The sequence below is a fragment of the Carya illinoinensis genome, chromosome 3 (genome assembly GCF_018687715.1).
Source record: "Carya illinoinensis cultivar Pawnee chromosome 3, C.illinoinensisPawnee_v1, whole genome shotgun sequence".
NCBI classification, from domain to species: Eukaryota; Viridiplantae; Streptophyta; class Magnoliopsida; order Fagales; family Juglandaceae; genus Carya; species Carya illinoinensis.
The window spans coordinates 9,312,566-9,330,745 of record NC_056754.1 but is presented as its reverse complement, the minus strand read 5'-3'; the positions used below and the strand labels follow the sequence as shown (position 1 = coordinate 9,330,745).

Sequence of the window (18,180 nt, the reverse complement as noted above, 5' to 3'; positions counted from 1 at the left end):
AGAATTTTATAATTGTAAAATGAGTGTACGAAAATATAATGTAGTAAATTAAATTGTAAAATTATTTTTATTATAAATTAAATTAGCTAATTCTGTTTGTTTTTTTTTGATAAGTAAACGGTAGTATTAATGATAAAGGACAGAGTCCAAGTACACAAGAAGGTATACAGGTGGAGCATCTATCTAGTTCGATACATTAGAAACAAGAAAATCATGAAAACTTAGGCCATTAAAGTCTACAAACTTAGGCCATTAAAGTCTAGCTAATTCTGTTTGTTTGGCTAATGTAGTAACTTAAATTGCATGAAACTTGTGAACTATTTTTCTTTTTTTCTTTTTTTTAAAAAAAAAATATACGAAATTTACACGTTCTAATACCGTATTTATCATTACTCTTGTTAACGCCAAAATATGGTACATAAATTCAAAATGGAAGAAAGATTCATTATCGACTGTGCTAAGGTGGTTCGAGTTTAGATCAATGTTATGTGAAGCTCTCGATGATCGTCCGATGTGGTTATATGGTATCCGTGCATACATCAATGACAATAAATAGTAAATAAATATAGAGAAAATTAATAGAGGGAGACGTGTAGATTTGCATGATTTAGCATAGGGTCTACGTTCACAGGAGTTCAAGGATGAGAGAATCTACTATAATAAACTTATTTTACAGTCTATCGTCCTCACTATGCAATAGATCTCAAAGGTAATCTATCTTCTGGTTGAGATCTTTTTGCTTAAACCCGTTTTGAGGTTTAAGAAACCTTATTGGAGAAGTCTGGTCAAAAGTCTTTGAAATCGTATGGTGCATTTTATCTCCTGCCTTCTTTATTTTGGTCACTTCATCCCTCATTTATGTCCCTGTCTTTTTTTCTTTTGACACGCTAACATTTTGCTTTCCCTTATCCCTTCACTATTCCCTTTCTTACTCTCTTCCTTTATTTTTTAGTGACGACCTTTTGATGAGTTGGGTTTTAAAAACTATGTTGGATGTGATATATCTCACTCCCATCACAACTCCTTTTCCGCAAACTTGTTTCCCTATGTTCAAAATGTGCCCCATTATGGAAATGTGCAGCGGGTCGGGTTGGCCCAAAAGCCGACTCATTTGGGTCGGATTGCATGCCTAGAAGTAACATTGTGCTGAGTATTGAATTTATTTTGAGTGGTCCATTATGCTTGTGGGCACTGCTGCGCCTTGCGTGTGGAGCATAGAAAGATGAACAGTCGCCTCTCGGAGAATGTTGTCATGCCAATGACCCTCATCAACCATCCCCTTGTTCAAGAGATGAAGAAGCCTACTGAACTGAAGAGAATCGGGACTCGTAGGCTCTACCATTAATGTTGTTACTCAGCAAATATTTAATATATAATATCTCAGTAGAGATTTTGGTCGTGCGTGCCTCATACACGTTTAGAATATTAGGTTACATGTATACGATCTCTGAAATGTTTATCATGTTACCTATTGGGTGCTTCATTGAATTGCACCATTTGTGCCTTATTTGAAACCGCCAGAGTTAATTGGTGACCCATTATTTTCTTTTCTTTGAGAACATAACAACGTCATTTCATAATTAAATTAAAAGTAATGTTATGTAAAGTTGTAAAGTAGACAAATATCTTATAATTATTTTAAAAAATAGTAAAATTTACTATTAAAAAATTAATTAATTTTTATATATAAATTCCATATTTATTCAATTTTTTTAAAAAATTCATGCAGTATTAACAAACTCCACTATGTAAATATCATTTCTTTAAAATCAATAACAAAATCAATACCATACAATTACAAATCAACATCTAGCAAAATTCTAGACAATAAAATCTTGACCTTGACGCCACCACTAAATAAATAGTGTTATCCACAAAAGGAACATGCCTTGCAAGTAAAATGAATTACTTCATTTTCTTGCCTATCAACATGAAGTACATCATACGCTTAGGGCTGGGCAATCGGGCCGGATTTTTTTCCGGCCCGGTCCGGAACCCGGAACCCGGATAACCGGGTTTCGGTCCGGTTATGGGCACCGGCCCGGAAAACACCCGGGCCGGTACTCGGTTTCTAAAACCCGAGTGCACCCGGGTCGGGTATCGGATTTAAACCCGGTACTCGGATTTTAAATCCGGTACCCGGATTCTTTTAAAACTCAAACCCAGTGCCAAAACGACGCCGTTTTGGCACTGGGTTATATGCCCCTGGCACCCTGCATCCCGATTCCCCCCCCCCCCCCCCCCCCCCCCCCCCCACAATCTGACTCTCTCTCTCTCTCTCAATCCGAAGAAACCCTAGCCTCCCTCTCTCAATCTTGACCTTGACGCCACCACTAAATAAATAGTGTTATCCACAAAACGAACATGCCTTGCAAGTAAAATGAATTACTTCATTTTCTTGCCTATCAACATGAAGTACATCATACGCTTCAACTATAAATGAGACTTTAAATTTCAGTAATCACATTCCATTTATTTACAGAAGCCTAAAAGATGTCAATTCAAATAACTGGAATACTCTATTTTGGGTATGCATTTCTCAGTTTCTTCTTTTTTTTCTTACAATATTTTTTCTATACTTTCATTTTCAAAGGTACCTTCTGTAGAATCATTTTTGTGTTTCTTTTGCTATAATATGTCAGAAATGGGCATTCCCTAGTTAGTTCCACTAGAGCCAAGCCCAGCCATGCTGGAACAACCAGCGTAATGCAGTTTTTTAAACGTGGATAAGACAAGAGATGAGAAGAGAGGAGGCTCATGAGAAATCGTATGGCAACTCATCTAGCGTTGTAATCGGAGACGGTGTATTTGGTGCTGAGTGTGAGTGAGTGTATTGCAAAATGTGTACTATCAGTAATTAGAAAATTATATTCATAAGTCATTGGGAAAGGCATAAGCTTTATAGAAATAATATTTACAATCGTAATTATGCAAGTGTCCTATAATTTTTTTTAAAAAATAAATTAATATAAGACCTACATAAAAAAAAAAATTAACTTTTAATCGTAGATTTTATTTTTTTTTAAATAATTACGTGACGTTTATATACTCTATAACTAATGTAGCATTACTTAAAAAAAAAGTCTAAACAAAAATCTCTCTCGTTATGCACATTGTATTTCTTTATTCAGATTTTTAAAATTTTAAAATAAAAAAAAAGTATAATAATAATATATTCAATTTTCAAGTTTTGTACTGTCGATCCAAATCTTGTAAAATATTCTTCAAAAAAAAATCTTGCAAAATATAGACAATCGCACGCATAAGAGCATCCCCATCCGGTTTCCCATTTCCATCCCTATAATTTAACTCAAAATCACATTTCCTCAAATTTATCCCTAAATTTTATTCATCTTCTAAAAACCTCCTACATCCCATTCCTCATCCCTGTCTCTATTCTATTAAATAATATTTCTCTATTCTTTTTTTATTACTTTATTCTCTCTCTTCCATTTACAATCCTAACTACTAACTCTTTTGTCTTATTATCTTTTTTTCAAATATCACTTTCTACTAAATATTTATATGATTTTGACTACCCAATACAGTATTTTTTCAAATCATTAATCGTATTATAAAAATAGTAAATTTTATTAATAAATTTACTACATTTTCTAACGTGATGGAAATTTTATTTAGAAGAGTACACTTTATCAATTAAAGATTAATGAGGATCCGTAGTCACGTATTGATGTTTTATTTTTTAAAATTGGTTGTAACGGTAATATTACCTGTCCTTTCTCCAACGGTTATATTTTATGTCCTTTTTACAACGGTAACATTTTTTGTCATTTTTTCAACGGTAATATTTTTTGTCTTTTCTCTAACGGTAACTTTTTTTGTCTTCTCTCAAACGGTAACATTTTTTGTTTGTAGTGTAACGGTAACTTTTTCCTCTATAAATTAGCATATTGCTAACATTCACATTCTCACAAACTCAAGTCTCATTTCATTTATAGAGTAAAGTTTCTATTCTATCCTTTCATCTCCCACTCCTTTCATCAAATGGCTCGTACATTCTTTCGCAAATTATTGACATACGTATCCTCTGAAGATGATAGCGATGTTCATACTGAGGAGGTCGATGGACAGTCATCAAGGCAGCGTGACAATAGGCACCCACGTAAGTTTATTCGGCGTGATCATGCCCAGGGGCACGAGCGCCTATTTCGTGATTATTTCGCAGAAAATTCAGTATATCCCTCGAATCTATTTCGAAGGAGATTTCGGATGAGCCGTCCCCTATTTCTTCGTATTCTAAATGAGGTAGAGTCTTACGAGCCGTATTTCGTCCAGAGAAGAGATAATGCCGGAAGACTCGGTTTATCTTCTATGCAAAAAATAACCGCAGCACTTAGAATGCTGGCGTATGGGGTTACTGGAGATTTTATGGATGAATACATACGTATCGGTGAAAGCACCGCAATGGAGAGCCTAAAAAGATTCTCTGAGACAATAGTAAATGTTTTTTCAGATGAATATTTGCGGTCTCCAAATGCTAATGATATAGCCCGATTGCTGTTGGTTGGTGAACAACGAGGATTCCCAGGAATGCTCGGAAGCATTGATTGCATGCATTGGAAGTGGAAAAATTGTCCTGCAGCCTGGAAAGGTATGTACTCTGGCCACATCCATGAACCAACTATTATTTTAGAAGCAGTTGCTTCATATGATCTTTGGATATGGCATGCATTTTTCGGTATGCCCGGTTCACATAACGACATAAATGTGCTAGAAAGATCTTTTATTTTTACGGAACTTGCTCAAGGGCGTGCTCCTGCTGTCAATTACACTATCAATGGCAACGACTACACTATGGGGTATTACCTTGCGGATGGTATTTATCCCAAGTGGCGAACTTTTGTGAAGACGATTCCATCACCACGAGGGAACAAGAAGAAAAATTTTGTGAAAGCACAAGAATCCGCAAGAAAAGATGTCGAGCGTGCATTCGGAGTACTTCAACAACGATTTGCTATCATTCGTGGACCTTCCCGAATATTCAAAGTGAAGGACCTAATAAATATTATGAAAGCATGTGTTATTTTACATAATATGATCATTGAAGACGAACGCGATGATAGTGAGAGTCTGAACATTGAGTATGATCAACTTGATGATGATCTCCCAGAATTGTCACGCAATCATACAATTGAGCTTACGAACTTCATCCAGCGTCATCATCATATTAGAGATAGCGCGGCACATCATCAGCTCCAAGAAGATCTAATTGAACATCAATGGTTATTATATTCCCAACATTAACCCTGTTGCATTCAAACTATGACCTCTTTTCCTTCGTGTTATTTACTTTTATTGTTTGAGTTGATATGGCATGCATTTGTATTTCCTTCATGTTATTTATCGTATTATGTTTAACTTAATTTGCTTTGAGTTTGTATTTCTTTCGTGTTATTTACTTTTATATTTGAATTGAGTTGCTTTGCATTTGTATTTCCTTCGTGTCATTGGTAACTATGTTAATGGTAATTTTCCTTTAGTAATGCCTTTCCTAACGTATAAGCTTTGCAATCTATATGATGATGAAATTTTTATTTTTAATAAAAAGGCAAATTTAAAATAACATATTACTTGCACAAGCATATTGAGGCTACAATACTAAAATTGTTAAAAAATACAATCACATGCTTTTTATACATTTATCATTGTTCAAAACAAAATATAAGATGGCCAACTGAAACCAATAATATTAAAAAACAAGAAGTTCAATCTTGACAAGTACTGCGTCTCGCCATGATTTCCCTCTGGAGTTGCTGGAAATATAACCGTTGCATTTCAGGCATGCCACTCAAGTCCATCATCATAATGCGCTGATCACTTTCTTTCGCGGCGAGCTCCACTTTTTGCGCCTCCAACCTTAACCTTTCGTCATCTTGACGAATTTTGGCGAGCTCCTTTTCCCTCTCAATTACCATCTTCTCGGCCTCCAACCTCAGTCGTTCATCCTCAAGGCGTAATTTTTTTTCTTCTTTTTCCTTGTCATACTCCATCTTCTCGGCCTTCATTCGATAAAACTCTTTCTCCTGAGTGCGTGACTCCTCCAAAAGAGTATACTTCATCTTCCTGAGTTGGAAATTTTCCTCTGCTTGCTTGCTTTGGGCCTTTCGTTTTCCTTTCTCAGCTTTCCTTCCAATTGGTCGATCCAACTCAATAACTTCATTCTCCATGACTTCATCCGCCTCCATATCAAAGGCTGAATCAATTGTAGCGCCAGAACATCGAGTTGGGGTCGGGGATGGGGACATCGTCTTCCTTCGTTTTGGATCCTCCTTTGTGGCGCGCCAAATCCACTTAGGTTGGTCCTTCAACAGGTGCCAACAATGCTCAAATTGGAAGGAGCATTTTTCTAGCGCTTGGTACATAACCTTGGCCTTGTCGAACTTGCATGGAAAAAAAAAAACAAATGTTAAACCAATGTACAAGATAAGAAATTTTACAGTAAATGAAGAAGGATTTCGAATTTTTACCTTATCTTGGTCGGTCATACCACTCTGATATATATATATATATATATAGATGGCAAAGCAACAAAACAGAGATGACTACGAAAAAGAGAGCTAAGAAGTGAAATGAGAATTTTTACATCCAAGTAAACTGCTTTACACATGCACATTGAATTTAAAAAGTATAACCATTTCCTTTGACAAGCAACAAGGTCCTTTTAGTAAAGAATTCATATAATCCTCATCCGGTTCCACAAGCATGTTGCTTTTAAAACAAGAGAAACCAATAACTACTTAGGTTACCAAGAACTACAAAGTATAACCATTTCATTTGACAAGCAGCAAATCCTTGAGTAAAGAAGAGATTTACATGAAGAGGTCCCACAAGCATGTATAATTAAAACAAAAAAAACCAAGAACTACAAAAGAAACCAAAACAAATTCATTAAATTATAGAACAGTTGAAAGAAACCAATAACTACAATAAAAACAGAACCTGGAACTACAAGGAAAAGCAACAAACAATTGACCTTTGATCCTTAATTACAAAGGTGCAGCATATGGTTTCATGAACTCTTTCCACAAGCATGTGTAATTAAAACAAAAGAAACAAATAACTACAAAATAAACCAAAGCAGATTCATGAAACCAAGAGCTACAAAAGAAACCAAGAACTACAATAAAAACTCGGTTTAAACTACAAGGAAAAGGTACTCAAAAAGTGTAATTAAGATCCTAAATGACAAAGCTCCACATTATCCAATATGAACTTATTCCACAAGCATGTATAACTAAAACGCCAGAAACCAAGAACTACATAATTTTCCTTTTATAAATGCATGAAATTATAGAAGTACAAAAGAAACCAAGAACTACAATAAAAACAGAACATTAAACTACAAGGAAAAGCAACCGAAATTTCAACCTTTTGAGTATGATCAAAAGCTGGTCCAGAATATGGAACCAAGAACTCTTTCCACAATCTTCCTTCCAATTAAAACAAAAGATACCAAGAACTACTGATGATACCGAATCAAATTCATGAAACCAATAACCACAAAAGAAACCAAGAACTAAAAATAAAAACATAACAAGAGCTACAAGATTAATCCTCCAAAAGTGTAATTAAAAGGCTTACTCATCAAGGTCCACAATATCCAAAATGAAGAGGTTCCACCAACATGTGCTATCAATCAATGAAACCTCCATCTCAAAACATCATCACAGCAAATCAGCGCCATGTTTAGTGAATAAAAATCCATGCATTTTATTCATGACAAAGATGCATATGAGTAACATTTTCCTCTACCACACAGCCAAGACATGATATATATAAACTAAATAATCAAACAAGTCCAAATGCAAATCCAATTCTGAAAGAGAACTAAAAATCGTATAGGATTTATTATCGGCCAACAAATTCCAACAGAATCACAAATGCATGTGATGCTCATATAAGTCCATGTTATCAAATGGATCCTCCCCTTTCCCTCGAGTTAAGGCATGAAAGAAAGCCAACATAATCACAAAGTAACGCGCAGAGAGAGAGAGAGAGAGAGAGAGAGAGAGAGAGAGAGAGAGAGAGAGAGAGAGAGAGAGAGAGAGAGAGAGAGAGAGAGAGAGAGAGAGAGAGAGAGAGAGAGAGAGAGAGAGAGAGAGCCTGAAACTTATAGCCGATTTGCCCCCAACACCGAGATGAGCTGTGAGAGCTGCAAGCAAGAAATAATCAGAGATTTCCTTATCAACAAACACCTAAACTAAATGCAATAAGCCGTGTACCTTGAAGAGAAATTTAAGGTCTCACAGCTCTCCCATGGCGTCGAGAGGAAGAAAAAGGGGAAGAAATAAACAGGAAAAATAGAGAGAGAAAACAACCAGAGAAGAAAAATAGTTGGGTAATCGGGGAAGACAATCAACCAAAGAATTGAAATAGGAAATTTTTCTCTTACTTTATTCGGTGATTCACTGGTGCATCGATGGTGCTGGAAGTGTGAGGGAGGAAGCAAACCGTTCACCCTAGCGAGAGGGAAGAACACGCGAGACGGAAGGGAAAAAACAGTAGCCAAATACACGATGCGGATGTACAGTAAGTCTCCAAAGATGGAGATTTATTGTACAGACCGGAAACATAGATCGTAAAATGGGAAACGGGATATGGGGTGATTTTAGGGCAAAACCCTAAAAAAATCCCTAAATTATAGGGAAAACACAAGTATCCAGACCCGGATGGGTTGCTCTAAGTCACCCTTCCAGTCAAAGTGAAACATTTCAAATATTTCTGCTGCTGCCCTCTCCCTGTCTCTCTCTCTCACATTCATGGAGAGGCTAGAGGCAGAGAGTGAAAGATTGACGAGACGAGGGATATTGGCCAAGAACAAGGCAGAGGGGGTGCTATACCCACCCGGGCAGTGCGGGCACAAGTTAACTTTGCCACGACCGCCTAGGGCTCCGTCCAACGAGTTGAAGCTGGCAGCTGTAGCCGTCGATTTGAACGTACGGCCGAGATCGGCGGACATGCCTCCCACGATGCAAGAGCGTGCTTTCCGCTACACCAGAGCACTTCTAGACGCATATCCGGAGAAGAAACCCAGTCCTACGCAACTTGCAATGTGCCTCAAGAAGGTATGTACAAGTGTATATAAATCAGGATTCTCCTTTTTTCCAATTGATGATTATTTTTGTTGTAGGAATTTGATGCAACTTATGGAATGGCATGGCACTGCATCGTTGGGAAGAGTTTCGGATCATTTGTGACTCACTCCAATGGTGGATTTGTGTATTTCTCTGTCGACAAGCTCTCCTTTCTTCTCTTCAAGACCGTGGTCCGACAAGTCAAGTCTCCTTCGCAACAGAAACTTTAATGTTGATGCATAAAAATGTCTCTGTTTTATGGCCTGATTTAGCTAGCCAACATACTTTTGGATCTTACATGGAAACTTGCATTACATTATGTCATTACATTTATCGTTCTTAGATAAGCCATTGGGTTCTGCTGCAGAATCTCTCTCTCTCTCTGTGGATGAAGTATCCATTCATCAGTAGAGAGAACGGTAATCAATGTTATGAGCCATGACTGAATAGCCAGATTTTAAGTGAAAGTTCCCCTTTTTCTTTCGATTGGAATTGGGAAGAAGTCAGTCAACTAGTTCTATTTTGTAACGTCGTTAGCTTCGCTTGGAATGGTTGGGGTTTGTCTTCAAACTGTTTGGAAATATTTCTGAATGTAAAGGGTATGACCTACCATGATCAGTGCATCAGGCAAACATGTTCATATGAAGATGGAGTTGGGCAGGTTTCGCAACTGATTCTGCTTGGCCACTGAGAATTCTCATATGAGAATTTTAAGTTTTAAGATTAAATATTAAAATATTATATTTTAATATTATTATTGTATTGGGATTTGAAAAAATTGAGAAAAAGTTAAATTATTTATTATATTTTGTATGTGGATTTGAGAAAGTTGTAATGATGAGATGAGAATTTTATGTTTGAGATGAAAATTTTTTAAGGCCAAGCAGAAATCAAGACCAATGATAAACATGTGTGTGTGAGAGAGAGAACTAATCGGAATTTCATAAGTAAAACCGGTCCTTTTAAAAACAGAATAATGAATGGAAAAACCATGCCTTTCGATCTATGAGAAATTTAACCAATCGATGTATATGTTCACTCTATCTGATGCATGCCTTATGGAATGCATCAATACCAAGATCAAAGGCACTAATACATGGACCATGTGGATCGGTGGGAAGTTTTCAAACAACTACAATGCCAAGAATTCAAATAGTACATTTTTTTACCAGGTTTCCTTAGGTCAAATTGATGTTGCCGAATAGGTCGACAATAATAATGAACTTCCGTAGAGATTGAAATGAATTGAGAATTGAGATGGAACAAAGAGTCACTTCAACCCAGTCAGTCATGTCTGAGTCCATCCTTAAACTGCATTTCGGGGAGCAGTATCTTCTTCATAAATGAATTGTCAAGGTAGAGCAGACGAAGTCCCCACCTCCAAGAATTGACCGATCATTAAAGCTGGACCTAAGAAATAAATTTTGCAGCAATGAGAATAAAATGATAGTAGTTAACATAAGCTCTTTCATTTTCCCAGTTCTGATTCTGCAACTTCCTTCTGATTGCCATTGCCTTGTGTGTTGCGTTGCATTTCAAGCAACTTTTGTTGCTCCTCATCAGTCTCTCGTGCATTTACTTCTTTTACATCTTTAGGCTTTTTGCTCGTAGACTGCTGATACATAAACCCACCAAGCATACAAATTAAAAGCCCCATTGTTCCCACAAATGTCGAATGCATGTCCCAAACAACCAAATTAATCACAACTGTTAATAGCTTGTTCACTATCCCAAGAACAGTAAATCCTGTTGCTGAAATGGCCCTCCGGCAAGAAAATCCAAAGAAAGAGATGGATAAACCAAACAAGCAAGATAACCCCACTGGCAAAACCACCTGGAAAGAGTACCAATCTGACTCATCCGTGATTTCATGTTTTATCTTTTTCAATTCACCCATTATAAGCAGCTCCAAAGGAAACAGTATCAGAGCCTCAAGATTGTTGTACAGCACAAGACCCCACGTATTCAAACCAATGGTCATGACTACATGCTTTATGTACACAAAATCTATGGACATGCTTACCAGGTAAGCTAGAGCCCAGCTATAAGCCATGAATGTGAACTGGTAATCTGTTAGAACATAGAGCACACTTCCTCCAAAAATAGTGGCAAGTGAGATCCACGTTCTAAATGATGGCCATGGCTGGTGCAAGAAGAGGGTCTCTCCTATTGCAACAAATATGGGAACTGCTGAACGGAAGACAATGAAAGTGTCAACATTGGCATGGAGAAGCAGCTCACTGTTGGTGAAGAGAGAAAGGTAGAATATAATTGCCGCAGGCATGAAGCGCCACATGGTCAAAAGGTCAAGCCTGTCATGCTCAATGAACTTAGCCCAGCCACAAATGAGGACCCCTGCTGCGCTTGTGAAGTACTGTAAAGCAGTTAAGGCCCCGGGATAAGGAAATTTCATGACCGCCCATTTGTTGATGATGGAAAGCAAAGATGCAGATAAGCAATACCCAGCAGCTATTCCATATATGGAGACTTGCTTCAGTAAGCCACCATGCCAGGTTGTTTGTATTTCACCAGAGGGAGTAGCAGCTTCTGGACCTCTCTGGCTTGCAACATCTCCTGGATTCTCCGCGTCATCATTATTATTATTAGTCATCTAAAAGATAACAAGAAATTCTTGTTAGTCAACATATCATGGTTAAAATTCCTATCACTGGTTCTAAAGATGAATCCTTAACATTTTTAAAAGTCACCATTCTCAAAGATCAGACTCAATATCCAGAAGAACCCATGCTCAGATCCAAAACATTAATGAGCCAGCTTCTTTTCTTAAAAGCAACAAACAGTATAATTAGGCAAGAGAAAGATGGAATACTTCATAGTATATTTCCAATGTTGATAAGACCATTCACATTCACATAAGACAATTCAAAAGTGCCCACGAAATAGGAAACCGGACTGATTTTAGAATAAATTGAATATAAGCGATTACAAGGACAGATCAAATCATAAAAGTGTTTTACGAGGTGGGAAAAGAACGAACAGAGATAAAATGGGGAACAGCTCAACAAAAATATAATAAGAAAGAACTACCATTACATAGAAAAGAATTGTGGCAACAAACTATTTCTTAGGATCATCATTTGGAATTTTCCGGGCAGATCAAGCCTACATATGACAATATAATGAATCACTCAATAACTGAAGAAAAAAAAGAACTTCTTTAGAGTTCAATGGTTGATGCCTGTCACAATTCTCTCTTTTTTTTCACATAGCATGAAATAGGAATCCCCCTCAAACCAACCTAAAAGAATTGCAGTACTCAGCATTTTTCATGCATAACTACTAGATGCTGGGCACGATTGCAGTCTCACTTGCATAAGAATAAACAACATGAGCTATAATACATGCATAAGTATCTCCCCACTACACTACACGAACTACTTTTGACTAACTAAATCATTCTCCAAAATATACTTTGTTTACACCAAACAGAGAATCGCAATCACAAATCACATATGCTCTGACTTATACTAGTGATTGCTTTGCACTTGCTAACGAGTTATTATGTGTATGAGCATTTTCATTAGGGTGAGCAGACTGTCAAGATTAGATCCCCTATAGAGAGACGTGGGCAAGAAAGTTCAAAAGTCACCAAGTCTCCACAAATGCATTGTTACTGAATTCCAAAATCCACTCTCAAATCAGATCTCAGTAACCAAGCAAAACAAAAAATCAGCATGCTGAGCGAATGCGGGAACGTAAAATGCAGAGACAATTTTCAGATCAGCAAATGAAGAATAATAATGAAAACGAAAAAGAAATAGATAGATCAGAAAAGATAGAATAGTTGCCCGTGTCTAGCTTGAAATTTGTCGGAGATCTGCAGGCGGCTTTGTGGGAATCGATTTGCTCGAACTCGCAGTCTCCAGTAACCCGATGTTGGTACGGAACTCAGGCCTAAAACGCTAAATAGACAACTTGAAGCAGTGAGAAACGGCGTCAGTGACTGGCGGAATCGAATGACTCCGCTTAAGGGGCTGACTTCCTTTCTTTTCCTTTTATTTTTCATTTTTTGGACCGATTCACCATTTTTGTATGGATTTTCTTTTTTAATAAAAACTTTGCATTACTCAATCCGATAAATTCGCCAGCCATCAGTCCTCGCTACGCTAAAAATAAAGTTTATTATTGAAAAAATAATTTTTTTTATGTAAATTTTAAATTTATCTATTTAAAAAAAAAGTATACAAAATTTATACATTTTCTTTAAATTTTATTTTTCTATTTGATTATTGGGAGGTATTCTAATCTAATTAATAACAAAAATCAAATCACTAAAATTATTTATATAACTTTTAAATTGATTCGAAATTTCACAAAAATAAAATTCATTATAGACTCTCCCATCCAATGTATTACAACAAACACTGTCATTTTATAATAGAAAAATTTTCTTGCAAATAGAGTTCGTGCATCAATTCACATACTGATATTAATATATAAGTTATATGTTTAACGAAACGATACGACTTGAAGACGGAAATAATTTTCATTAGATAAAAAATTTTCTTCTCTCAAAAATTTTTTTTATATTTTTTTTAAATAAAAAAATCATTGATATACGAATTAGTGCATAAACTTTTTTGTATCTAACAAAACTCTTAGCTAAGAGCATTAGGACATTAACAATGGTTTATGCATCTTTATATGCAAAATTATATCTTTTGAATATTGATTTTGCATATAAAGAAAAATTCATATATTGAATTATACATTTTTTGACCAAATAATAATAAAAATATTATTATTATTATTATTATTATTATTATTATTATTATTATTATTATTATTATTATTATTATTATTATTATTATTTTCCTAAAATTCCTAAGCGCTGAGGGTGCTACGTTCCTCATTTACTCTCTTTTCCCGTGTTTCCATTTTTCTTGTGTTATTTATGCCTTTATGTGAGTTTTCCTTCCACAAGCTGTTGTCTCCAACATCAATTCGTAAAAATCCTTTTGGTTTAATGCCTATGCAATTAAGTACATACGGTGCTGAGAAAGTATGAACGAGATTTTGTGTGTCAAAAAGGAGCAAGCTTAAAAATTCTCAGGTGGTGTGAGTTTGTACAGGTGGGAGCAATTGCACCTCCAATAAATTCAATAAAAATTCTATATCCAAGTCGAATAAATTCAATCTACTATTAGCCTCCAACCAGCTCCACAGAACCAAACCAGTTTGTACAAAATCAGGGGAATCAAAAAATCTGCTCTAAATGCATGTACGAGAATAGGGGAAATCAAAAAAATCGAAGAAACAACCCAGTTTTCTCTATGTATCTCTATTCTCAGTTCAATATTAGGGGCAATAACATGAAAAAAAAAACCCTAAAAAAATTGTAATAAGGCCAAATAACATAGAAAAAAAATTCTCCAACCAAAATCCATGTACAGCTTGCACAAAATCACCTTTTGGGCGAGAGAAGAGGCAACCGTTGATGAAGAAACCATCAGAAAATTGTGGGCTTTGTAAGCCACCATCGAAAAAGGAAGTGAGAGTACTGGGAGAGAGTGGTTTCTGAAATGGGTTGCTGGGTGTCCAAGAGAGAAAACAGAGCAACGAGAGAAAGGGGTGAAATGGGTGTCGAAGAGAAGAAGAGAGAGCTGTTCGGATGGAGAGAGAAGAGGAGAAGAAGAGAAGAAGAGAGAGTCGTTTGGGGATGGAGAGAGAAAAGAAAAGAGAAGAAGAGAGAGTGTTCGAGGATGGAGGCGTTTGAGGATGGAGAGAGAAGAGAAAAAAGAAAAGAGAGGAGAAAAAAAGAAAAGAAAAAGCTGTTCGGGGATGGAGAGAGAAAAAATAATAAAAATATTATTTAAAGAATGAAAATGACATCTTTATCTTTGAATAAGAACTGTACATAGTTATTTATAATTTTACATATGCATAAACTAATACAGATGATTTTAAGGGCATATTCTTCAAATTTGAATATGAAGATGAAGATAAATAATCTATTGCCAATGCTCTTATAGCATTGGATTGGACATTCAAATCTTTAAAATTTGAAAAATATGTAACTTTTTTACTTTTAACTAATCATTTAAAATTAAAACTCTACATTGAATTAGTCATTATATTCTCTATAATAATAAAATATTATTATTTTTTTATAATTTATATTTCTTTAATTAATTTTTAGTTTTAATTACTTTTTTATTTTATTTTCATAATCTCCAATAACCTCCAACAACCATATCCTCCAAAATATATAGTTTGAATTCAAATCAAGGATATCTATATATATACTATATATTTTCATTTTCATATCCTACAAAATATAGAGTTTGGATTGAAATATGAACAATTGCCATAAAGAATGCAACTATTTGATGAGATTTGATGGAATGTGAGAGTCTTTCGGACATTCTTTAGAATGCCCAAACTTTAGAATCGAAGAGTAGTAAGGTAGTGAGTCGTTGGCATTTCAAAAAAGCTTAACCCAATGCAACATGTACAATTAACAACCAGAAGTGCACCTTTCAAATATTAATCAAACTATTCCCAATAAATTCCTGAGAATTCAGCTAAAATACACAAAGAAATCAACTCAGCGATAGAGAAACAAAATAGATATAACAAATGCAATATCAGAACAAAGTTCAAACCGTCAATCTGCACCTACCAAATGCTCTAAATTTTACGCCATACGATGTGTGTGCGTGAGTGCTGTAACGCCCATTAGAAATTCAATTGTGAAATTTCTATTGGCTTTAGGAACCTCGTGAAGACCCCATAAGTTTTCACGAATCCATTAATCATATAGATTTTAATCTAACTACATAATTAGTGTTATTACTCATTATGGTATCAAAAATATGTTTTTGATTATTGGAAATAGTTAGAAGTGTTTAAATGTATTATGGTTTGTGCCATTAGACTCGGTGGGTTATTTAACGTCTGTTCAAAACTGTAGATATTATTGGATAAAAATATCTTAAACTAATTTTGTGAATATTATTGGATAAAAATATCTTAAACTAATTTCGTGGATATTATTGGGTAAAAATATCTTGAGTTGATTTTGTAGATATTATTGGGTAAGAGAGACCTACACTCAACTCTCACTTCGGGTAAGAGAGATCTACACTCAACTCTCACTCTGGGTAAGAGAGACCTACACTCAACTCTCACTCCAGCCTCATCTTCTTCCATATTTTGTCCATAAATAGCTCCAGCCACTCCCCACAAAATCTTTTCCCTTTACACCTTTCATTGGATGAACACCAAACACTCTCTCGGACAGTTTTTAGGTGTTCTTTTATATGCCCATTTCGAAGCTTTTGTAAGTATTTTATCATAAAATCTCATTTATACAAGTTGTTCATTTTTTAGTCTAATTTACGTGGATATCTTATTTATTCTATTTGAAAATCATTTGGTCAGTCAAATATTATTTAAACTCTAGAAAGGTCATTCTGTGAGATAAACTGGAGAGTATGTTATAGTTTGAAGTTTTTGACCAAGCTAATAGATAGATATTGGTCCAAAATTTTTATGAAGTATTGTTAAAATGTGTATATGATTATTGGTTGAGGATTGTTGCATGATTAAAGGTTTTGATGAAATATTTTCTTAGATCTAGAAACTTAGAAACTGGAAGAGGAAAAACAGTTTCTGTTTTGAGAAAATTTAAATCTTTGGTGGTCTAAACCTATTCCAATGTCTTTGATAATTTTATTGGAGGATCTTAAGCCTCTTATATACATATTAGAATATTATTTTAAAGATATTTGAAGTTAGTTTCAAAGATATGAAATATTATGCAAAGAGATGTTCAGATAGGCCAAAGTGTGGATGTTCTTGCCTCAATTTATGTTTTGGTTAATGTTTAACCATGTGATCTTGAATTAGAAACTTATATATGTTTTAGGACATCTTTTTAAATCATGTAATGGTTTGGTTTGAAGATCACATCTTTATAAGTCATAAATCAAAAGGTTAATCAAAACAAGTTAGAAACAAAAATCAATGAAAATAGCATATGAGAATTTCGACCCTATGGAGTTTTAATAGTTGTGATTAGTTTTAAATTTTTCTAAATTGATATTTGAGTTTAGGATAAAATGTACATAAGGCATGTAAATTTTAGTGACTTTTAGAATTAGTATGCAAAATCTTTAAGTTAAGGATAAAACGGTAATTTTCCAGCATGTAGAGGGTAAAATAGAAATTTTACTCTTTAAGTTAGTATTTTTCATATTTCAAATTATTAGTGATTTAATTCTAACTTTTAGAATCACTAATTACAGTTTCTCGTGATTGCGCTTGAAGTTTTATAAGAAACGCGGAAATCGAGGTAAGTTAGCTTTTAACTTACTAGCAGTCTATTGTATATGTGTGCTAAGTAAAGGAACTACAGTGTATGTATTTGTATTATCATATATGCCAGACCATGCTAAGTTATCACATATTTGTCTGTTACACAGAATTTATTTTGTCATGAGTTTCATCTGTTACACAAGATATTTTGTCATATATTACAAATACATAATGTTAAATATGACATCTATTATATGTATGTCATGTCATGTTCATTATTACAAGTATGTCAGGTTAATTATGTTTTTGTTACATATGATATCATGTTATGAAATATTGTGTGTTACATATTTAAGTCATATTATGATAAAACCTTATCTCAAGTTGGTCATGTCTTTCAAGTTATGTTCAAGTCACGTTATGTTACGTTGGGACTTCTGTCCTTTCGTATTCTAGTCATGTTTCATCTTGAGTTACATTCAGTTTCGTTGGGTCTACAACAACTGTGGTACACGAAGTACGGGGTCACAGCAATTGTGACGCATACACTACATGAGACACAACAATTGTGACACGTAGAATACATGGGGTCATAACAACTGTGGAGTATGTATTTAACTGCATTGTGACACGTAAAATACATGGGGCCACAACAACTGTGGAGTATGTATTTAACTGCATTGTGACGCGTAGAATACATGAGGCCACAATAACTGTGGAATATGTATTTACACGTAGAATACATGGAGCCACAACAACTATGGAGTATGCATTTAAACAGTTAAAGAATAAGTTTCAGATTACG

At 35.0% G+C, this 18,180-nt stretch overlaps 2 protein-coding genes across 4 annotated transcripts; one reads left to right on the top strand and one right to left on the bottom strand.

Moving 5' to 3' along the window:
- The first annotated feature begins 8,700 nt into the window (after nt 1–8,700).
- LOC122303218 (dynein light chain, cytoplasmic-like) lies at nt 8,701–9,601 on the top strand. Its single transcript, XM_043114868.1, has 2 exons — nt 8,701–9,086; nt 9,152–9,601. Exons 1-2 carry the CDS (start codon nt 8,781–8,783, stop codon nt 9,323–9,325), a joined length of 480 nt encoding a protein of 159 aa, XP_042970802.1. The 5' UTR covers nt 8,701–8,780; the 3' UTR covers nt 9,326–9,601.
- A 471-nt stretch (nt 9,602–10,072) lies between these two features.
- On the bottom strand, nt 10,073–13,116 carry LOC122303116 (GDP-mannose transporter GONST3). Of its 3 annotated transcripts, none has more exons than XM_043114726.1 (2): nt 11,789–13,116; nt 10,073–11,706 (listed from the first exon to the last, which is right to left on the bottom strand). In XM_043114726.1, the coding sequence occupies exons 1-2, from the start codon at nt 11,804–11,806 to the stop codon at nt 10,564–10,566; spliced, it is 1,161 nt and encodes a 386-aa protein (XP_042970660.1). In that variant the 5' UTR covers nt 11,807–13,116; the 3' UTR covers nt 10,073–10,563. The 3 variants fall into 3 exon arrangements, with proteins under 3 accessions (XP_042970660.1, XP_042970661.1, XP_042970662.1); XM_043114727.1 differs by having other exon boundaries at nt 11,804–13,115; XM_043114728.1 differs by having other exon boundaries at nt 12,905–13,114.
- Between the last annotated feature and the right edge of the window lie 5,064 nt (nt 13,117–18,180).

Bases quoted from the DNA above. Each gene is read 5' to 3' on its own strand.
- LOC122303218 (XM_043114868.1), top strand. From the start codon at position 8,781: ATGGAGAGGCTAGAGGCAGAGAGTGAAAGATTGACGAGACGAGGGATA. The intron at 9,087-9,151 runs GTATGTACAAGT...TTTTTGTTGTAG, and splicing joins TTGCAATGTGCCTCAAGAAG to GAATTTGATGCAACTTATGG.